This window comes from Beta vulgaris, chromosome 6 (genome assembly GCF_026745355.1).
Source record: "Beta vulgaris subsp. vulgaris cultivar EL10 chromosome 6, EL10.2, whole genome shotgun sequence".
Taxonomy (NCBI): domain Eukaryota; kingdom Viridiplantae; phylum Streptophyta; class Magnoliopsida; order Caryophyllales; family Amaranthaceae; genus Beta; species Beta vulgaris.
This window is the reverse complement of record NC_079207.1, coordinates 8883070-8907471: the sequence shown is the minus strand read 5'-3', so window position 1 is coordinate 8907471 and position 24402 is coordinate 8883070. Positions and strand designations below refer to the sequence as shown.

The window sequence follows — 24402 nt, the reverse complement described above, 5'->3', positions numbered from 1 at the left end:
AATCCAAATCAGCTATTGGAGGGGTCCTTAGGGACTCCCAGGGTAAATTTTTATGCATTTTCTCAAGCCCTATTCCTTTTATGGAGATTAATCATGCAGAGGTATTGGCCATACACAGAGCAGTCAAGCTATCATCCACAATTGATTATCTATCTCAGTCAAAAATTGAGATTGAATCGGACTCCCAAAACGCAGTTCATTGGTGCAACAATAAAAATGAGGGGCCTTGGAATCTAAATTTTGCAATCAATTTCATCAGAAACGCGATGTGCCGTGGTATGGGAATCGAAATCTTCTACAGAAGTCGTGAGTCGAATATAGTGGCAGACCGTCTTGCTAAGCAAGGTCTCTCAAGGGCAGACGAGTTTGTGGCGTGGTTATAGAATAGCTTGCTTTTTCATTTTTTAAGTCTGAATGCTCCCTTCTGTAACATTTGTCCCTCTTCAATAAAAAGCAAGTGCCAAATTATCAAAAAAAAAAGGGTTATAGGGGGATTATACCTTAATGATTCACGGTATTAGGCTTCCGTTAGTAATAAGGATAGTTTGATATATTTATAAAAACGTCGGGGGTATATGGTGAAAAAACCAAATAATTATTATCAATAGCTAAAAATCATAATTATATTGGAGATTGTGGTGAAAAACCTAATGGGTAAATTATTATGAAACAAAAAGAGTAGATCATATAATATATCTTATGCATTTTAATTGCTTTTTCATTTTTAGATTCTATTATATGAAAAGGTTCTATTTATACTTTTCCAAATTTTGGCAAACCAACTATTTTCCCTTACTTATGTCCTTCATCAACGCAAGACTTCGAAACTCTACAAATATTGTGCATGGCCGCATGGGGAGGAGCACTTATACTGTGATATCCTTTGCTGCCTTGGAAATAATAGAATGTTGCAAGTAGCATAGAAGTTCTAAGTATGCCAAAGCAAGGGTCACATAGATTGGTGGAATGAGCAAAACCAAGGGAATTTAGCAATTTTAGGAGGGGACATATGGACAAGTAGTAAGTACTGTATAAGCTTTTCAAATGTACATTTAATTTTAGTACACTAATTCCTTAAGAAATATGGGGTGGTGTCTTCAACATAAGCTACTGTTTTTTTATTTCAAATCACAATAATATAATAATATATATTATATATATATATATATATATATAATATATATATATATATAATATATATATATATATATATATATATATATATATATATATATATATATATATATATATCCTTTTAAATAAAATCTAAAGTGAGTATATGACATCCTTTCCAAAAATTAGGAGTATATTTTTATATATACTTCAAAACAAATATCTTCTTTTCTATTTACTATTAACAAATTAAGAAATAATACACTTAGTAAGAAAATTTATGTGATGAAAGTGGGAAGAGTTTCATGTATTATAAGAAATAAAGAGATTTTCCTACGAAAAAGTATATGTGAACCCGCAATGAACATACAACTTTTTGCAACATTAATTCCAAGAATTACTTTTAGGAGAATTACACAATAAGTCCCTCTTCTTTTGGACTTTTCAATTCAATTCGATTCAGTTAGTTTCTTCTCACAGTTTTTTTCCAGCTCTGTTAAGTTCATTTCTGTTCAGTGCAGTTCAGTCCAAAAAAAACATGGCCTAAATACAATATCTCTAAATTATCGGAAATTTTCCAAATAAATTTGAAGTGCTAACATATCTCACAAACTAATCTTATTTTTCAATAAAATAATTGTCTATTTTTAATCGCAGTATTGTTTGATGATATATGTGATATATTTCCTCCGTTTTAGACTAGATAGCACAATTTGACTTTTACACTATTCGTATACTCTTCTTTGACCATATTTTTATGAGTTTTCGATAAGGAGACACATAATCATAATATCGAGATTTAAATAAAATTCAAGTGATGATTGATAATTATAGTTTAAACTTTAAATAAAAACCATTAATAATAACTATTTAAAATTTAGAAGACCATTTTACTAGTTACACCTATAAACATCTACTTGAGTGTAACTTTAGTTTTTACCCCCTCCGTCCTCTATTAGTTTACCCGTATTTCTTTTAAGGGTGTCTCTTATTAGTTTATCTCTTTCTTTTTTTTGCTATTTTTGGAATGGGACCACGAACTTTTCATCACACATACATTCAACTTTAATATAAAATAATAATTTCTCTTTCTTTTTATGACTCAGAATATTATTTCTCCTAAAACTCTGCAAAAGAAAGAAGTAAACTAATAAAGTATGGAGGGAGTATCTCCTAACAAAAAAAAAAAAAACTTGAGTAGAATCAGTACTCTACAAAACAAAAGTTGGAACTTATGAAAAAGAAGTCTAGTCAAAATCTCATGCATGTATTAATGCAAACGTGTGTGCATGTTTTTTGTGTAAGACTGTGGGAGTGCGCAATAAGCCCCACACACACCAGATTACAATGTAATTAAAATGTTTACGATCTCCAACAAAAATTAAAGGTTTTGCGTCTTTTCTACACTTCTTTTCACTACTCTTTATTTAAAATATGATATTTTGGTGCAATTTTAGACTTAATTTGAGCCTGTTTTGAGGCTCAATGTATCCCTTATTAGTTATTAATAATACCAAGATTCAATAATTGTTAATTCATCCTTTGTCCCTCTAAAGAGGGAACATTTTCTTATGATATCAGTTTGTCTTGTGCTTTGTTTATAATTTTTGTTTGGTTATACACCTGTTTATCTTTGGCTACATGATCTGTTGTATAAATCATATAAAAATAGTTCATCAACTTGCACTTGTTACATTATTTGATTAAGATTAATTAGTTTGATGATGATCATATAATATATAATAGCTGTCATAATGGAGTATTAGCTAGGTATAGAGTCGTGCATGCAATGGAAATTGATTGTGATTAATTAAGAGTAATTAACAAGAGAGTGGTACCTTTAAGACACACGGTCAACTGTTTGACCATCCATGCAAGTAGGGCCCTTAACATTCAAATAATCCTGGCCTATATATCCCATAATGAAAATAATTAGTCTACCCACCGGGTGATATACCATCACTAATAGAGAGAATGGTAAGTGATGATACCGGAATCCAACTCACACGATTAATAATACGGTTTTTTCACCATATACCCCTGACAAATTTTTTTTTGCACCATATACCCTTTCGACTTTTGAAATTCACCATATACCCCTCACTTTTGAAAAATACATCCAGTTACCCTTAATGACTAACGGCGTTAAACTCCGTTAGTCATTAACCCCTAATCACCCTCTAATCCTACTTAACTAACCCTAATCCTAATCCTAATCCTAACCCTAACCCTAACCCTAATATCCTCTCCCTAATACCCTAACCCTAACCCTAACCCCACCCCCATCCCCATCCCCATCCCCATACCCAACCCCACCCATGCAGTCCCCATCCCCACCACCCCCGAAGCCACTCCTTCCCCACCCACAGCGCCGCAACCCCCTCCACCTTCTGACACCCCACAACACCGAAAAGTCTCCTTCACCTCCCTCACAAACTCGCGCAACCACCCCTCCCCTGCAAAATTGCGCAACTCCCTCCCCGCAGCGAGGATGGTGCGACATTTTTCAGTGAGGTGCGAGGATGATGCGAGGTTTTAGGGGTTTCCGGGTGGTGCGAACGGTTTTTGGGGTGGTGCGAACGGTTTCTGGGGTGGTGCGAACGGTTTCTGGGGTGGTGCGAATGGTTTCCGGGTGGTGCAAACGGTTTTTGGGGTGGTGCGAACGGTTTCTGGGATGGTGCGAACGGTTTTCGGGTGGTGCAAACGGTTTCTGGGGTGGTGTAACATTCTCAAGGTGCTGCGAGGGTAGTGCGAGTATTTTTAGGGGGTGGTGGTGGTGGGTGGGCTTCGAAAAACTGAGTGGTGGGGTTCACAATGCAAAAATCCGGTAGGGTGGGGGTCACGGGTGCGAAATTTCGGTAGGGTGGGGGTGGGCGAGGTTGCGGCTAGGGTGGTGGGGGTGGTCGTCTGGTGGGGTTAGGCGAGGTTGCGGCTGGGGTGGTGGGGGTGGTGGTCTGGTGGGGGTGGGGGTGTTGGGGGTGGTGGATGGGCTGGGGGCTGGGCTGGGGGCTGGGCTGGTGGGCTTTAGGGTTAGTTAGGTTTTTAGGGTTTCTTATTGTTATTAGGGTTATTTAGGGTTTAGGGTTTATGATAGTTAATTAGGATTAGGAGAGGATTAGGGCCTAATGACTAACGGAAGTCTAACACCGTTAGTCAAAAGGGTAAGTTGATGTATTTTTCGAAAAGTGAAGGGTATATGATGAATTTGGAAACTTGAAAGGGTATACGGTGCAAAAAAAAATTTGTCAGGGGTATATGGTGAAAAAACCGTTAATAATATTTTAATTCTCTATTAATAGTGGATAGATTACCAACTGGGTAAATGTAGCAATGTCCGTCTCATAAGACCATAAACGATGGACGATGGCTATCATTCATATAAATATTTATAAAAATGTTATTATATGCTTGCATTGTGACGTTGTATGTTAGTATTTTTAAGTTGCATACTAGATAATTGATAGGAAGTGTACTATGATTAATTATAGAGATTTGGTAGGGTAAATTATGTTCTCTCGCGTACAAGTCACCTAACTATAATTTCAAACTCTCATTGATGAGAATCGAACTAACATAAAATAAAAGGTTTAGGAGGAGCACTCTGAACGATGATTTAGCTAGGTTTTCTTTTAAGAGGTTCCACTTTTTAGAAAAAAATCTAGAAAAAATATTCTTATAAGAAGCTTTTGAGGTCGTTCTTTTCTATTTTATTAAACATCCCGATCTTGAACCTTTTATCTCACACTTCATTTAATTCTCAACTTTTCCTCTTCCAGTTCTCATAGCTATAACTCTTAAAATTCTTCAATTAACGTTACTAATTTTTCCTAATTAAATCCACAACCATGCCAACAACCTTTGTCTTGCGCTTTCCCCTTTCTCACATCTCAAGTTCTTGTGGTGGCTAGCGTTTTGGTATACATGGTAGCCGGACTAAAAATTCCGACAATTCTGATTAGTATTCCAACACTATAAGACGCAAAATTCCAATAATATCAAACGCAAATACGATTCCGTTGTTAGGGCCCCTTTTTTTGCTTTTGCACGGGTCTCAAAAATATCCGAGACGACACTAATCAAGATAGTGGCTTACACTGGAATAGGAATTATTGTGGTCAAAATAAGGTCGACTGGTACTTTTTTAATGTAATATTGCAAATTTCTAAAATATTATAAGCAAAAATTGCAAAAATATCATTTATAAATGAAGTCAATTAACCCCACAATTTAAACCATAGATATTAGATCTCCCCTAATTACCACTATTCCACTCCCTGATTCTCTAAGAATGAAAGTACTATGAATCTATGATACTATCTAAGCTTGTAAAATATGTACATATGCATGCATGGTATCATTGACATCTACTATAATAACTAGTTGGGATTTTGAGGAATTGAGTTGGGAATGCAATTTGCATTGTCCTCCTTGACGTATTCCATCTTGATTTATTATTCCCCTTTGAGACATGAAATTTAATAACGTTAACATAGTTGATGTACCTAATTAATATATAACACATATTACTCCTATTATCTTTTATTTTCATTTTTTAATTCTGCAATTTGCAAAACCGCTAATAAAATAAAATAGCGTCGACGTGCATGAACCAACAGAGACAAAAGCATGATCATCTAGGGAACAAATTGGACAAGGGTCATCTCACCTAGAGTTGTTGACATGGGTGTATGAATCAGGTTCACAAAATGTCAGGTCAGGTGTCCTCCTAGTTGGGTTAAATTCAAATTTTGGGCTGCGAGTGCAGGTCGGATGTGGGTCGAGTCTAACTCTAATCACTAGGATTCGCTTCGATCTGCGGATCGGACCGGCTATAGCTAGACCCGTAGATAGGGATTTGGATTTCCTTGGACCATCGGCCCGAAATTTCCAGTCCATATAGGAACGGAATTTTAAGGTTCAGTTCGTGATATACAACTTTGAAAATATTACATTTTTTATACATAAAATATGACCTTTAATAGCTAGAACATTAGCACTTAGGTTCTGTTTGGTAGGGCGTAAAACGTTTTTCTGGAAAACTGTTTCCTCTATTTTCAGTTGTTTGGTTGGCAAATGAGTGTAAAACCATTTTCCCTTGGAGTAAAATTATACTCCCAATGATGGAAAATCATTTTCCCTTCAAAATGAAGGGAAAAACTGTTTTCCTTATCTCTCTTACACACTCCTTTCACTACCTCCTTACTTTTTCTTTCATATTTCTTTCATTTTCATTATTTTTCTTACGTAGAACTAAATAAACAACGGAAAACTAATTTTGGAATTGTGTTTTCCATTGTAAATTATTTTTCATGAAAATCATTTTACACTGAAAATGTTTTATGCCCTACCAAACAGAGCCTTAAGGCATCATTTTTGTGGGGAGAGATGGAAAACGAGTGGGGAAGTCACTTTGTTATTAGGGGAAAAAAATGGAACTTCCTTCATTTTAACACTTGCAACATTTTCCATTTTAGCAATTTTCTATTATTTGTAACATTTCTATCTTTGAGAATTATATTATTTTTTCCTTTCTCCTAGCATATGAGTTTTTTAATTATCTCTTTATTCTCCTTAATCCTTGTGCAAATAAGGGAAACATTGCGAGTAACAAAAAATTAGAGGCAGTACTAGAATTCATTATCCTCTCATGCCATTGGGCCTTCTTATTATGAAGTATTATAATAACAATAACAACAACAAAAAGAATCGAGCCAAAAGAAAGAAATAATCGATTGGCGTACCTCAAACTAAGTTAGGCCGCCCTATGTAGGTGAGACCATATATAATCATGATATAAGGTATATACGTTTAATTTAACCTAAAGTAAGGTCGTTTGACACTCACAGTATAAGATATATATGACTATATGAGACTCTCGCCATATAAGATCTAATAGCCTAATAGGTTCAGATAAGTTCATATACGTCTTTATACGTTGATATAACATGGCCTAAAAGTACTACTATACAATAATACAATGAAAACATTAAATATTCAAACAATTTCAAGAAAATTTTGCAGATGAGAATGAGACAGAGGGCAGCTTTCAGAAACTAAAATTGAAAAAAAAAAAAAAATGGAGATTGAGATCAAAGATCATTTATTGCAAAATCTCTCACAACGGACAACCGTGGACAAACTTGCATTCGTGGTTGGTGAGAAATTTACAAATTCTAGCTGGCATAAAAAAAAAAAATTTAGTACTAGATAATTATACCAACTCATCCACAAAAACAATAAAAAAGATGATTATTAAGAAAGTCTATCTTATTATGATTGGTGATTTAATTTAAATAATAGTAAGTATTAGTAGTTGGGAAATTTATTAGTTTACGACTTAAGGCGATTCAAAGAGTCGTGAGGCGCCGAATTAAACGATTAGCATGTCCAATAAGGTCATCTTTACTTCAGCCAGCTTAAACGCATATAGTAATAGTACATCAATCCAATCATTATGCTCATGACTAGTATGATTCTTACATAAATTAAGGAGGGAGTATGTTAGTGTTTGAAAAATAATACTCCTCTCGTTCGGACATTGCTACACTTACTCGCCAAATCGATAATCTATTGGCCATTACTAGTAGAGTATTGAAAAATAATAATTATTTTGAGTCGAATTCTATTACCACAACCATTAATAAGGGTCCGTTCTCTTCGGTATAAGACGGCTGAACTGAATTGAATTGAATTGAACTGAATTGAATTGAATTGAACTGAACTGAAATGAATAGTGATATGTGAGAGTAAAAGTATTATCTAGAGCTGAATTGCACTCGACTGAATTGAATTGAATTGAACTAAACTGAATTGATCTGAATTGAATTGACCTGAAATGGAAATAAGTTGGGGAGAACAGGCCCTAAGTCTTTATTAAAGGTGGGTAGACAAAGTTTTTTCCCCTCCGTCTCATAATATTGTGTTCATTTGTCATTTTCACATGAATTAAGAAAAATGGAAGTAATAGTAGGATTTCACAAAAAAAAAATTAGAAAGTGTATTTTTGGTAGCTTTTGTCTTGATTGGAACAAGCTCTTTAGTTTCTTTTTTCTTTTAATTAAATCAACAAGTAATGAATGTTCTTTGGAATAGCGTAAAACAATACAAAAATGAAAATAGGCACAACATTTTGAGACACTAAAAAAACAATGACGAACACTATATTACGAAAAGAAGGGAGTATATTAATTAGTGGGCTGAATAAAAGAAATTTTTTTGGAGGGGTAAATAAGAGAACTTTTTAAATAGTGTAATAAATGGTGATAATAAAGATATAGAAATGTTGAAAGTGTCTACCTAATATAAAAATGATGCAACGATGATAAAGAAAAAAAAAATTCAAATAATGGATTTCATTCCTATAGTGAGGCTATGTTCAGTTCACCTTATTTTTGCTTATTTCATATCTAATCAGATCAGATCAGAAAAAATAAGTTCAGATCAGATCAGTTCAGATCATGCTTATATTTAAAAATAATTATATCTTTCATTACATATTAGTAAAAATTATAATAATGAATATTAATAAAGTACTCATTGAGACCAATCAAACAAGACCTCACATGACTATATTTTTTCTTATGTATTGAGAAAAATCTAAAAGATAAGATCTTGTAATCAGATCAGTTCAGATCAGATCAGATCAGATCAGAAAAATTAAGTTCAGATCAAATCAGATAAGTTCAGATCAGAATATTTCAGATGAACTGAACATAGCCTAACTCTCATGAGTCCCAAGTCATTGAAATAAAAGTAGCCCTCATAAGTCGTAAGTCATTGAGGTTGCGTGGTATAACGGATAAGCCCCATGCAAAAGTATACTACTCCATTTGTTTCAATTTAGTTGTGACGTTTTCTATTTTAAGAAGTTTCAATTTAGTTGTGACACTTTTATTTTGGGTAATAAATTTTTTCTATCTCTCTTCTATCACATCGGATCCTTTATTTTCTTTCTCTACCTCTCTCCTCTCCAAAATTACCTAAAAGTCCGTAATTTTAAAAGTGTCACAACTAAATTAAAATGGATGGAGTACTATTTTAATTTACTAGATTAGATTGGAAAATTGTTCTATCTTTAAATCAACCTACTTTAATTAGGATTATTTGTTTGTCTTGATTGCGCATTCATCGTGATAAAGACACAATTAGGTTTGAGGTTTCATTGACAATCTAAGAATTTGATTATGTAAGCATAGAATTGCTTATTCATCAATTCTTGAAGATTTCTCCTCTTTTGTCAAAAAGCTGACCTACTATATTTGTAACTTTTCATTTTTTTTTTCCTCCGACTTTCCGTGAATATATTAGGATAATACTAAAGCTAGTTAAAAATATATAGTGTTTTACCATTCTATAATGAATGGATTATCTACCATTTAGAGCAAAAGTGTGATTTTTCGAAGAAAAAGTGAAAAATTGAAATCTTATGCATTTATGTTTGTGTATTAAAAAATACTTGTTGTTGATAAATCAACTCATGCTTATGTGTTTCAGATTCTTGTTACTTCCATAATAACACTTGTTACTCTCATAGGGAATCATATGAAATAGCTTTTTTAATAACTTTAATTCAGATATGAAAAGATATATTGTAAAAAAATTAAATTCTTGGCCAAATTGGTACTCCCTCTGTTTTTTTTATCTTTCTCACTTGGAATCTTGACACTATTCATGCATAGAGAGAATCTTCTCAAATGTTCTCAATTTATAAGAAAAAACATAGTCATGTGGGGTCTTGTTTGATTCGTCTCAATTAATACTTTATTAATATTCAATCGTTATAATTCTTACTAATATATAATGAAAGATATTTAAGTTTTAAAACGTGCATTGGGAAGACGCGCACAGGAAAGTGAGAATGATAAAAAAAAAACAGAAGGAGTAAATGATTAGAAATATAACAAATTTACCCTTTTCATTGAAAAGTGATTTTCTTTTCAGTAAATAAATACATAATTTCCTACCAAGGATGTGTTGTCCGAGTGGTTAAGTTTGCGGTGTTGTGAAGTGTGAACGATAAATCACAGGTTTGAATCGTCCCTCTCCTTCTTTGTACTTTATACTGCCTTCGTGCCTCATACGAATTAAAAAAAATACATATTTCTTTAATCTTACTTCAAGTGGTCTTATTCTAGCTGGTCAGTACTCTAACTGAACGCCGACTAACAACTACCTACTGTTGAGTGTTGATCATCGAAAATGCAAGTCGACGAATTAGTAAATTGGACTGACATTCAATATCTAATTGATCATTTATTATTTTTGGCAAGATTGGGGAGAAACTTTTCAAAAATACGCCTAATTTATGGAGAGTGTGTGAATGTACAATAAATTAAATTAGCAATGTTACACCTAATCAAATTGGAATAGTTAGACACCGTTCTTTTAGACTGAGTAAAATTAAACCGAACTATATTGAACTAAATATAATCCAAACAATAGGACTTTATACACGTAATATTATGGCATGACATTGTTTATATGTGTCAGAGTTCACCATTTTGGTATGAACTCATCTTGATGAAATGAAAATGTTGAGAGAAAAATTAGAGAAAGAAAGAGAGATTTGTGTTTATTATTTCTGAATGAATAGCATCATTACAATGAGCAAGTATTATACTTGGAGAGAATACAACTCAGTATTTACTAGAGAAAATAAATTAAAGAAGTTGAGGTTAGAAGCTGAATTAACAAACTCTAACTAACTTCTAACTAACTGCAGTTGTATGATAACAAACTTGCTGACAAGGCAAGTCTCTGCTGACTATATACCAACACCCCCCCCCCCCTCAAACTTGGGAGGGAATCAACCATGCCAAGTTTGGAAGAAAGAGTCTTGTGCTGAATACTAGGGAGAATTTTGGTAAAAATGTCAGCTAACTGTTGGGTAGTAGGCAAGTAACTGAGCTGAAGAAGACCAGTGAGAACTTTATCCCTTGTGAAGTGACAATCCACTTCTATGTGTTTTGTTCTCTCATGAAAGATGGGATTCTTGGCTATGTGAAGTGCTGATTGATTATCACAATGAAGAACCACAGGCTTCAATGAAGATACTCCTAGTTCCTCCAATAGTCTGACCATCCATGTTACTTCACTAGCAGCTTGGGCCATTGCCCTATATTCAGCCTCAGATGAACTCTTAGATATTGTACTTTGTTTCTTGGATTTCCAGCTGATAGGAGAATTACCAAGTAGAAGGACATAACCAGTAACAGACCTTCTAGTAGTTGGACAGGCAGCCCAATCTGAATCACTGAAGGCTTGAAGAGTTAATTGAGGCGAAGCCTTGAGAAGAATTCCTTGACCAACAGTGTGATTAAGGTATCTAAGAGTATGAGTAAGAGCTTGAACATGAGAGACACAAGGTTTGTGCATGAACTGACTTAAGCTTTGAACTGCAAAAGCTAAGTCAGGCCTAGTATGGGTGACAAAATTTAATTTGCCAACATAGCATCTGTAGAACTCAGGGTCATGATAAGCAGGACTGTCATCAGCAGCTAGCTTGAAATTAAGTGGAAAAGGAGTAATGGCAGGTTTAGTAATGTTCAGAGAGCAACCATCAAGAAGTTCTGTAGTGAACTTTCTTTGAGTAAGAACATAGCCTTCAGAAGTCTTGGAAATTTCGATACCAAGGAAGAAATGTAGGAGACCCAAATCTTTGATGCTGAAAGTAGAATGAAGATGTTGCTTCAAAGATGCAATAGTAGCTTCATTAGAGCCTGTTAAGATGATATCATCTACATAAACAGCAGCTATAGTGATATCATCATTTTCATGTTTCAAGAATAATGAATAGTCATTCTTTGATTGCACAAAACCTTGAGATTGAAGTTCTTCTAAGAGCCTTGCAAACCACTGCCTGCTTGCTTGTTTTAGACCATATAGGGACTTTTTTAGCTTACATACACAACCTGGTGGAGCTGTAACACCTTCAGGAACTCTCATATAAACTTCTTCATGTAAATGCCCATGTAAAAAGGCATTATTGACATCCAATTGGAATAAATTCCAATTTTTACTAGCAGCCAAAGAAATGAGACATCTCACAGTAGACATCTTTACAACAGGAGAGAAGGTTTCTTGATAATCCGATCCAACCCATACTTCTGTGTGAAACCTTTGGCAACAAGCCTAGATTTATACCTTTCAATAGAGCCATCAGCATGCTTTTTGATCTTATAAACCCATTTGCAACCTATGGCTTTCTTGCCCTTAGGTAAAGGTTCAAAATCCCAAGTACCAGTGAGAGTTAAGGCTGAAATTTCCTTATCCATTGCTTCTACCCACTTGCTGTTCTTGGCAGCATTAGCATAGTGAGTTGGTTCAACCATATCAGTATGTGTAGCAATGAAAGCTTGGGAGGTAGAAGGAAGAGAGTCAAATGAGACTAAATTACACCAGTGAGATGTAACTGTAGAACAAACAAAATCAGTGAGATGAGAAGGAGGTTTGATAAGTCTTGTGGATTTTCTAGGTGGAGAAGGTGTTGGTGAAACAGGTGGTGTTGGTGAAACAGGTGAAGTAGGTGGAGAATCAGAATGAGGAGATGTTGTTGGAGAGGGATTAGGAGGAATATAAATAGGGGTGTTGTGAGGAAGAAAGAAATGAGTATCATAAGTAGTATGAGGAGAAGATGTATAGTGAAAAGGAAAATGATCCTCATGAAAATGAATGTCTCTAGAGATAACTATTTTCTTGGTAGTTAAATCTAGGACGTTATAGGCTTTATGATATGTAGGATAGCCTATGAGAACACAAGGATGTGCCCTGTGAGCAAATTTAGTTCTGTGAATGGGAGAGGTGGAGATGTAACATAAAGAGCCAAAAACTCTTAAGTGAGAAAGGTCAGGTGGATGATGAAAAAGTTTTTCATAGGGGCTAAGAAATTGAATGCTCTTTAAGGGCATTCTATTTATCAAATAAGCAGCTGTAAGGATACATTCACTCCAATATTTAGGAGGGAGTTTGGACTGAATAGACAGTGCCCTGGCTGTTTCAAGAAGATGTTTATGTTTTCTTTCGACTATGCCAGTTTGCTGAGGTGTGTTACTACAACTTTTCTGTTGTAAGATGCCTTTATCAAGAAGCAATTGCTTCATTTTGCCCTCTGTGAGATCTGGAGCATTATCTGACCTTATCATCTGAACATTGCATTTAAACTGAGTAGCAACAAGCTGTAAAAAATTAGCCATAATTGAAACAGAATCACTCTTGCTTTTTAGTAAATGAATCCAAGTCATCCTGGTGAAATCATCTACAATAGTGAGGAATTGAGTATTACCAGAAGAATCACAAGTCAAGTAAGGACCCCAAACATCTATATGAATCAACTCAAAAGGTTGATGAGTTTTTACAGGACTAGTAGAAGGAAATGGGAGTCTAGTTTGCTTAGCTAGAGGACATATATTACAAAAACACTCAGCTAAGCAACCCTGAATATCAATGCCCTTGATATTCTTTATTCTGCCAAAAGAGAGATGTCCAAGTCTGAGATGCCATAATTTGGCTTCTGTTATTGCTGAGAAACATGCTGATTTAGGTGCTGCAGTTGTAGTAGTGGAAGGTGAAGTATGAAGCAATGAAGTGTCCAGGATATAAAGACCTTTATCCAGCTTACCAAGCAAAACTTGCTTGTTCATGGGAAGGTCCTGAAGAATACAGGTATTGTTAGCAAAGGTAACAGAACAACCAGCATCTTGACACAACTTGGAAATTGAAATGAGATTGAAGTGAAAGCCTGGGACATGTAGAACATTTCTAAGGACAACCATAGGACCCAATTTGATTGTACCTTTATGTTTTACTTGTAATTTACTGCCATCAGGAATAGTAATCATGGAAGAAGGCTCATGTATATTATCATAGGAGGTAAACATAGACAAATCTGAGCACATGTGATCACTTGCTCCACTATCTAATATCCAATTGCTTTAATAATTAGATAAGAGACAAAAATTACCTTCCAATTGTGAACTTACAGCCAAACCAAGAGAACTTGTAGTAGGATTGGGCTTGTCTATGTTCTGAAATTTCTCCAGATACTCCATTAATTGTTGATGTTGTTCTGCAGTAAGAGTAGCATGAACAGTACCAGATTCTTGTTCATCATCATTGCAATCTTGAGTGACAGCAGCAACAATTCTTTTTCCTTTGTTCTTGGGATAACCATGTAACTTCCAACACTTATCAATGGTGTGATTTTTCATTCTGCAATGTTCACAATACAAGCTGTTTCTTGCATAGTTTCTTTGTATTGTGTTAGTGGTTGTACTAGTTTGCCCATTTTGCTTGTAAGATCTCACATCATGATATTTATTTGCTGAAAAAGCTAAACCATCTCCACTAAATTGAGACTTCAAATTACTCAAATCTTTATGAGTTTCTTCTTGTAACAACAGATTGTAAGCTTTGGAGATTGTAGGAAGTGGATTCATCATTAGTATACCACTTCTAGTATGAGCATACTTATCATTCACCTTCATTAACAGTTGAATTAATCTCTGATTTTGCTGAGATTTTAACAACTTTTCTGTAATAGTGCATTTACATCCAACACATGTACAGAAAGGAAGAGGTTCTAATCCATGAAGCTGATCCCATAGCAACTTGATTTTTGTAAAGAAACATGAAATTCCTTCATCATTTCCTTGATTTAAATCTCCTAACTGCTGTTGAATAGAAAACAATTGAGGTCCAGATGATTGGCCAAATCTTTCCTCTAGATCAAGCCAAATATCTCTTGTTGTTCTTAAGTACAATACACTTCTACGGATTGAAGATTCAAGAGAGCTTAAAATCCAGGATATTACCAGATCATTGCATCTGCTCCACAATTTGAAGTCTGTTGACGTTGCTGCTGGTCTGTTCAATGATCCATCAACAAAACATAACTTGTTTCTTGCTGAAAGAGATATTGTCATTGATCTTTGCCAATCGTTGAATCCAGTACTTCCATCGAACACAACATTAACCAATTTTGATGAATTAACATCAGAGTTATTCAGAAAATATACTGAATTAGGATCTTGATGATTTTCTTTGTTTTGCGTATTTTCAGTTGACATTGTTGCTGAATTGCAGAATTCTAACAAGAAGATTGAAAAGATTTCAATAGAATATGAAAAAATTTGCTAAAGAAATTCTCTGTTTACAGGAACTTTACTGATTTCAAAAAAAATGAGTTGCGGAATTGATTGATTGATCATAAGAAGATGATCAATTCAATGCATGAATTTTAGCGGATCAATTGATCTGCTCTGATACCATGTCAGAGTTCACTATTTTGGTATGAACTCATCTTGATGAAATGAAAATGTTGAGAGAAAAATTAGAGAGAGAAAGAGAGATTTGTGTTTATTATTTCTGAATGAATAGCATCATTACAATGAGCAAGTATTTATACTTGGAGAGAATACAACTCAGTATTTACTAGAGAAAATAAATTAAAGAAGTTGAGGTTAGAAGCTGAATTAACAAACTCTAACTAACTTCTAACTAACTGCAGTTGTATGATAACAAACTTGCTGACAAGGCAAGTCTCTGCTGACTATATACCAACAATATGTTTTTGAAGGATCAAATATAGTATAAAGAGTAAGACTACTAATCTGATGTTAGCTATCTAACATTTTTAATGGAATGTACAAATTTTTACTTTTTCTTACTTACTTTACTAATTTTACTTTATCTTATGCTTGAATTACTAGGTCTTATTATAGTTGTCTCAACACTTGTAATAACTCATTTTAACTTTTAAGGTTGGGTCTTTTTTACTATTTTTAATAAAGACATCATATTTCTAAAGAAAGATAACTCTAATACCCTATATAAGTTAATGTGGGACTATATATATCAAAACTTTTCTTAAATTTTGGTAAAATAAACATCTTTAGACCCTTTTTTAAGATTAAGAGAAATTAAACTGAATTGAACTGAACTAAACTAAAATTTAACTTAACTAAAATGACATAAACTAAATTGAAAATAAGTCCATAAGAATATGACCTTATTATTTCGACCCTGTTCTTTTGGACTGAACCAGGCTGAACTGAACTGAATGGAAACTGTGAGAGAAAACTAACTAAATTAAACCGAATTGAAATTAAACGAACCTCTCACACTCTCATCATAGGAGCTTGTCTTGGCAACCAACCGTTTGAGTCTCTTAGGGGACTCAAACGGGGGTAATTTGATCATTTTATGCATTGGAAGATTTCATGCGCGTGTGGCTGACATTTGCTTGGTACCAATGCTAGGTTATAATGGTACCATTCTCCAAAAATATTGATACCTTGGTACCAGTCCTGATAACAATTTGATACCAATGTCAGGTTATAATGGTATCATTGTGTTTTATTTTGGATGTTTGAGTCTTTTTTGGACTCAAATCGTTGGTTACCAAGCCTTTCTTCTCATCGTAGTGATGGCGATGAATAGAAGTTCAAGGAAAGATACAAGTGTCAGGGTAAAGCGCAACTACATGGAAAAAAGGTATTGTCTTCTTAGTTTGATTGATTGATTGATTCATGTGAAGGTGAAGCACAAACTTTCTTGTTTTACTTGTCTCAATATCTGAGATACCTCAACCTACGTAACACAGGTCTCTGATACCTTCTAGTATAGGAGTATTTAACTACACAATTTCTGGGTAAATTCAACAGTAAAAGTAATTCAATAAACTAACTACTACTGTATTGTATAAAAAGCAGAGATTTATGGAAGTGATCAATATATTTTGACGACATAAAACACACACATACAAGATGACAGAATATATTAATGATGAAGACTAAATAAATTGTTAGATTCTAAATTTTGAAATATGAGTTTGTGCAACCGTTTTGTAATCCCACTAAACAAAGTTGGGTTTACTGTTTTTTCTATTTCGCATATAAATCTAGTAAGATTTATCGATTTCTCTATTTTACATATTTTTTCCGTTTAAAAATAACAAGTGTTTCGCTAATTTTAAAACGGAAGAGGTAAATCTACTAATGATTAGATATCTACTCTTTCTTTTACTTTATAAAAATAGTGAATTCATTAAGTTTAGGATTTTTTAGTTACAATAATACAAATTTTTACCTGTTTTCTTGCAATAATACAAACTTTTGATTATTTTTTAATAATACGAACTTTACATCAAACTTCCTCCTATAGGTTAAGTAGACTTGTAACCGGTAAAATAGGTCCAAAAAAATTACAAAATGATTTTTTTTCTTTCTCCCTCCTCCCCCAACCCCCCACCAACCTAAACCACCTCAGCTTGTTACCTCCTATAACACGTTAACAACCGATATTGCCTTACGGGAGGAATTTTGATCAAAAAATTTTATTACTTCCTCCGTTTCAAAATAGATGGGACATTGTCTATTTATGGGTGTTTCAAAATAGATGATACATTGTTTTTTTTTTCCTTATTTAGTAACTTTTGCCTTACAATTTTACCATTTTACCCTTACTAACTTGTGTTATGTACATTAATTTAATTCTAATAATCTGATTAATCCTAACCTAAAACTAACGATTCCCACCATTTTTTATGACCCACCCACCCCTTTCTCATAGCCACCACCCATCCTCTCTCTCCTCAACTCAACCCACCCCTCTCTTAGCCACCACCCTTCTCTCTCCTCTCTGAGACCACCACCGTCACTACTAACCCGACACTACCACCAACTCGACACCAGATGCGACCCAACGCCACCACTACCACCTCGATACCACCACCCCACCTAATGCGACCTAATACCACCTCGGCACCACCACGCCACCAGATGCAACCGAACACAACTAGGCCCTTCTCTCACCTCCTCTTTCGTTTCCTTTAACTCCTCCTCCTCACCTTCTCTCACCTCCTCCATCACTCCTTTCTTCATCTTTACTAGTTTTAGATCTAGGGTTTCGACACCACCACGCACCAGATTCCTGGACGATGGTAGTGTTGGTGTGTTGGTGTGATGGTGGTGATGGGAAGAGGTAGAAGATGCCGACGGTGGTGAAGGGTTAGGGTTTCAATTTTTGAACGGTGGTGGGGTTTGTGACATGATGTGTTGGTGTGATGGTGGTGGTAGGGAGAAACTATGGATGTCGGTGGAAATGGTGGAGAAATCTTATGTGATTTTCGATGGTCATATTTGGGGGAGGGCGGTTTTTCGGGTGGTGGTGGTTGTTTTTGAGTTTTTCGGTAGTGGTGGTGGTGACCGGTAGTGGAGGTGTTGTGGTGGATGGCCGGTGGGCGAGTTTGGGGGAGGGTGGTTTTTCGGTGGGCAGGTTTGGGGGAGAGGTTTTCCAGTGGTGGTCCCCAATCTTTCTCCCTCCTTTTCACATGGGACCACTAGAATTAATTATACTACCTAAACATACTTATGAAATTTTGCCTAGGAGTCCGTTTTAATCACAATGTCCCATCTATTTTGAAATGGAGGAAGTATTAAAAAATAATCAAAAATTTGTATTATTGCGAGAGAACGGACGAAAATTTGTATTATTCTTGTTAAAAAAATCCGTTAATTTATAATGGAAGTGGTAGATAAGATAGTAATAGTAATATAGCATAAAAATAGGGAGACATGAAGTTATGACACTTGAAAGAAAGTTATTGGGAATACAAGTATAGAAAGAAAAAAAAATTGCAATAATACAAATCAAGTGCTTTCTATAGAAAATGGCCAAAACAGCCTGCTACACTTGGTCACTATCAAACTGAGGTCACGGATATACTAACAACAAAGTAAACAACTGATTCAGTGTTCATTTGCCCATGCAAGAAACAAACAAAGAAAAATAAAACTACATTTCTAATACATTATGTACAAACTACAAAGTAACCCAAAATAGGGAGGAAAAAAAGGGAGGTTTAACAAAACCACCTATGTATAAAAAAAAAAAAAAAAAAGAAGTCTTTGATTATACATACATTAATTGTTACAAGATACAGTGAAAAATTTCTGTTTTATACCATTTTCAAATGGTATAGGAAAATTTTTGTGGAGTTTAAACACCACTTTCATCTTGATCTTCTGATCCTTTGTGAATTTGCAAAGAATTTACTGGGAGAAAAATGATAGTTATCACTTGAAATTTCCTTCAGGGACTTCTTTTATTGTCATATCTAGCACATCAACTGTGGTGCTAAAACTTCCTCCCATGGTAGTGAAACTTCCATCATCTCCTGTAATGGTGGATGACGAATCGAGCCCTGAACCCGCTTGTATTTCTTTGAACATAGCCATGACCTGAATCATTGTAGGTCGTTTCCATGGTCGATCATCTAAGCAAGCACACGCGACTTTTAGATGTTGCAAGAGCTCTATTTCCAAATTTGGATCCTCCCTTATTAGCTCAGGATCAAATACATCGCTTATTTTCAATTTTGCATGCATCTTCACCCATCCCACAAGATTATTGTCACCAAAATCAGCTGAATCTGTTGGTTGTTTTCCTGTAAGCAACTCGAGTAAGACAACACCGTAACTATACACATCACCTTTCGTTGAACATCTGAAGCTTTGGTAATACTCAGGTGGCACGTATCCAGGGGTACCAGCCAACGTGCTCACACTCAAATGAGTGTCCATTGCACTCATAAGTCTAGCCATCCCGAAATCAGATACCCTTGCTTCTAAGTTTTCATCTAGCAAAACATTACTTGATTTCATATCCCGGTGAATAATGTGTGGGATACAATTATGATGAAGGAAAGCTAAGCCTCGAGCTGCCCCGATGGCAATTTTTCTCCTTGCAGACCAATTTAGCTTGATCCCGACCTTCTTTCGATCATGCAGGACATCTTCAAGGGACCCATGTTTCATGTATTCATAGACCAACAACCGTTCTTCCCCCACTTTGCAGTATCCTAAGAGAGGCACAAGATTCCGGTGCTTGATCTTCCCAATGGTTTCCATTTCAGCAGTAAACTCTCTGTCTCCCTGCCCACTTATATGTATCAGCTTCTTGATAGCGACCACACTTCCATCCTTGAGCTGAGCTTTGTAGACATCACCAAATCCACCTTTGCCTATCATACTGTCATCATGGAACCCATTTGTGGCTTCTAGAAGGTCAGCAAAAGTCAACTTCCGAAGGGGCTTCTCGAATGTGGCGAGGTTGATGCTCAATGCCTCACGATTACTGGTAAACTTCCAAGCAGAAGCTGTGTTGCCTGCTTGAGAGTTACTATCCATGTAGATATCCTGCAATGATTCCTTCTTTCTCCTCCTCTTCTTCACCTCAATGCCCACTATGATCAACCCAAATATACAGAACAGAGAGAACAGCAACCCCATTGCTACACTCCCTACAAGGGAAGCCTGCCTCCCGTGCTTCCGATGCTGAGATGCATTTGCAGCCGGGTTCTTAGCACAAACTGGCAGGGGATACCCACAAAGGCCGGTGTTATTGAAGAATCTAGAAGGTGGGAAAGTCTCGAACTGTGCTGATTCAGGAATCATACCCGAGAGGTTGTTGTTGGATAAATCCATATCCGTTAACAAAGAGAGACTGCCCAAGGATGATGGAATTAGACCTGAGAGATGGTTGTGAGAGAGATCCATAACACCGATGTTCTTCATCCCGGAAAGCTCTTCGGGGATTTGACCAGAGAGATTGTTATGACCCAAATTCAATATCGACAGATAGAACATTTTGCCAAGCTCCTTGGGGATACCACCCTGGAGTTTGTTGTAAGACAGGTCCAGGAAAATCATGGAACCATTGTAATTAAAATTTGGCTGAGTATGACCTTGGTAAATTTGCTGGAATTTGCACATGGTAGGGATTCTTTCAACAGCATCGGACCTTATCCCGGCAAATTCAAGCAAATTCCCAGTACCGTGGCAACCCTTTCCTCCATAGTTTCTCAAGTACACAAACTTCTTCCCAACAACAAGACCAATAGCCATTTCCCCTGACTGTTTCGCCAAGGCAGGAGGAACAGTCCCATTCAAATTATTGCTATTCAAATCCAACCATAACAAGCTCTTACAATCCCCCAACTCTGGTGGGATTTCGCCATAAAACGAGTTATTTGAGAGCTTGAGGATGGCAAGATTATTCAATTTACCAATCCAAGATGGTATTACTCCACTCAACTTGTTGCTCGACAACGAAATCCAGTTCAAGTTTGTGCAGTTCATCAGGCCAGATGGAATGGTACCAGTTAACTCATTGTAGTCTAGAATCAGATTTTCGAGTGCTCGCGTATACATAAGCTCAGAAGGGATATCCCCTTCAAGCCTGTTCATCCACATAATCAAGTCTTTCAACTGTGTGAGAGTACCCAAACTACTTGGGATTTTCCCAGTGAGGTAATTGAAACTAAGATCAAGTGAAACAAGCTTAGAGCAATTAGCTATAGTTGATGGTATAGGGCCACTAAACAAATTGTTTTGAAGGTAAAGTTCTTTCAAGTTGCTAGGTTTTCCCTCAGGATTTTGACAAATCCCAGGTGGAATTTTCCCAACAATATCATTTGAGCTCAAATCCAAGGATTCTAAACTACTAAGCATGGAGAAAGAATCAAGCAAAGTACCCTCAAAGTGATTAAATGCTAGCTCTAATCTCTTCAAGCTACCCATTTTTAAAAATACATCAACAGGCAAATCTCCAGTGAAATTGTTGTTAGAAACATCAAAAATTTCTAACAAGTTGCAAGATTGAAAGCCAGTTGGGATCATACCAGAGAGATTATTGTAGGAAAGATCCAACTCCAACAAAGTGGAGCAAATTTCTTCAGCAAAACTCTCAGGAATTAAACCCTGAAATTTGTTGTCACCCAAGTAAAGAAACTCCATACTTGAAGAGGGTAATATTGGAAATCCACCAGCAAATTGATTATTTGTCACATTTAAGTAACTCAAACTCTTACACCCATCAAGTGCATTATCAATCTTTCCATCAAATTTGTTGGAAGATAAATCAAGATGCTTCAAATTAGGGCAATCTTTCCCAAAATTAGGGATTTGAGTTGAGAAATTATTTGAAGAAAGATCCAAATACTCCAAACTTGAACACCCAGAAACAGAAAAACTTCCCTCAAGTTTATTCCCTTTCAAAACCAACTGACTCAAGTTTTCACACCCTTGAGATAACAGCCATGGAAGAGCTTGTTTCCCAGTTAATTGATTTCCAGAAACATCCAAACTTTTAAGAGAAAGCCCAAAATGAGCACCCCTCAAATCTTTAGAAGATTCCAATAAATTGAAAGAAAGATTCAAACTTGATAAAGAAGAACATGAAGAAAACCTAGACAAATCAACAAAAGACCCAGAAATGAAGTTATGAGATAGGTCAATTTCACTGAGAGAAGAAGAACATAGAGAGAAAGCTTGAAGTGAACCAGTTATATTTGAGGAGGAGATAGAAAGTGAAGTTAAGAGCTCAATAGAGAAAAGATGGGTTGTAACAGAAGAAATATCAGTAGAAATAGAAACAGAACTAAGATCCAATGAAGAAATCCTAGAGTTTTTGCAGAAAACACCAGTAAATTCACATGGGTCAGTTGATTCTTGCCAGTTTTTCAGGATATTTGGGTTAAAGATTGAAGATTTAAAGCTCAACAATTTCTGGGTATCTCTATTTTTACCATTTGGAGGAGGTGAAGCAGCTAAAACAGAGGAAAACAGAGGTGGGGTGAGAAAAAACAGCAATAATAGTGTGTAAAGTAGCTTCATTTTTTCTGGGTATTGTTTCATTAAGCTAATTATTACTGGGTTTTACTGGGTTAGGGTTTCAGAGTCAGCCATTATTGAAAAAGTTGAGAGCTTGAAGAAAATTAAATTTGAGGAAGAAGAAGAAGAAGAAACAAAAACTAGAAAAAAGAGAGGTAAAAAATCTGTCTTAAGAATGAAGAGAAGTGTATATATTAAGAGGAAGAAGACTTAGGGAGGAGTGGAGGAAACAGCTGGTGCTCACATGCCATGTGCCACTCTCTCTCTAAAAATTTTGTTTCTTGAAGTTCTCTTCTTCTCTCAACTGTTAAAAAAAAAATTTAAAAAAAAATTTAAAAAAAATTTAAAAAAAAAAAAAAAAATGTTAAAAAAATCAGATTAAAAAAATATTTAGAGGGTTGTGAAATTTTGGGTAATTGGAGGGAAGGTGTGTAGTTAATTAATTAAATAATTGAAATTGATTAGGTTTTTTAATGTTGAAAAAAGAAATAAAAAGAGGGGTGTTTGTCTATTTGTCTTGTCTGTCAATTTTATGTAATTTTCTTTTTAGGTTGTGTACGTGTGAGTAACCATGGATCCATCCCTATGCAACACACATGTCACCATCTCTCTTTCTAAAGAGGTCCCCATCTAAAAGCTATCCATGCTATCTATCTAATCTAATCTAAGTGCTAAATGTTAATCTTTGGATTGTTTGGTCTTTCTTTGACTATTGAAGTACTCACATGCATGCTTCAATTTGAATGTATTACTACATGATCCATTTTGGAATTATTGGCAACTTATTGTACTCATAGCTAGCTCATTGTCATGGAGTTTTTAAATGATGTTAATATGTAAGGTAATATAAAAGAATTCATTAAAATAATTTCAACTTTTGGGAATGTAAAGTGTTTGTTATTTTAGATTTTTTTTTTTATAGATGTAAATATTTACTTTTTGGTTTGGAGTTGGAAAAAGAAATCAAATATTGCTTCTAGAATCTGTTGGCTCTACCCATGAATTATCCAGTAATATATAGGTCTTTTACAATGAGATTCACCTGTACAGTAATGGTATTTAATTTTGAAAGTTAGCTGAATAGCTGACCCTGTTAATCCGTTCTTGGAAGAATGGGAGCATAATTTTTTCGCTCTTAAAATAAGATTCCTTGCTAAATTAGAAAGAAGTATTACTTCATCTATCATTAATTATATGCTCCTATTTATTAGTCTTTCACTAGTTCGATGTTTGTGGTTAATTATTAAAAATATTTAAGTACATGTTAATCTAAATATAAAAATCTAATATTTTGAACTATATGTATGTGAATATGTCATGTAAATGATGATATATTTTTCTTATATATTAATTGGTAATGTCAAACTCTACAATTTACTTACTCCAAAAAAGAAAACTAAGCATATAATTAAGAACGAAAGAAGTATTTGATTATTTTTAAAATATATTGTTAATGTGTACCAATTTGTTTCCATTGTTTGGTTAGCAATTAGCATTGCTTGGCCGATTAGTTACTTGTAACAATCTTCTAATTACATTAGCTTTCAGTGTCATCAACATCATGATCAAGTGTTTGTTTAGTGTAAGGAGAATGAGACAATTGATCATCTATTTTTTCATG

General features: G+C 35.0%; 2 protein-coding genes across 2 annotated transcripts; both read right to left on the bottom strand.

Annotated features, from left to right (window-relative positions):
- Positions 1-13306: 13306 nt before the first annotated feature.
- Positions 13307-15464, bottom strand: LOC104895496 (uncharacterized). Its single transcript, XM_010682025.4, has 2 exons — positions 14072-15464; positions 13307-13760 (listed from the first exon to the last, which is right to left on the bottom strand). Exons 1-2 carry the CDS (start codon positions 15174-15176, stop codon positions 13726-13728), a joined length of 1140 nt encoding a protein of 379 aa, XP_010680327.2. The 5' UTR covers positions 15177-15464; the 3' UTR covers positions 13307-13725.
- A 3285-nt stretch (positions 15465-18749) lies between these two features.
- Positions 18750-23216, bottom strand: LOC104895495 (systemin receptor SR160). The gene has a single exon (XM_010682024.4). The coding sequence runs from the start codon at positions 22803-22805 to the stop codon at positions 19185-19187; it is 3621 nt and encodes a 1206-aa protein (XP_010680326.1). The 5' UTR covers positions 22806-23216; the 3' UTR covers positions 18750-19184.
- Between the last annotated feature and the right edge of the window lie 1186 nt (positions 23217-24402).

What these genes read in the sequence shown, in the direction of transcription:
- LOC104895496 (XM_010682025.4), bottom strand. Translation starts at nt 15,176, where the DNA reads ATGTCAACTGAAAATACGCAAAACAAAGAAAATCATCAAGATCCTAAT. An exon ending in TGTAAGTTCACAATTGGAAG is followed by an intron (nt 13,761 to 14,071) that starts GTAATTTTTGTC and finishes TGTATTCTTCAG; the next exon opens with GACCTTCCCATGAACAAGCA.
- LOC104895495 (XM_010682024.4), bottom strand. Translation starts at nt 22,805, where the DNA reads ATGAAACAATACCCAGAAAAAATGAAGCTACTTTACACACTATTATTG.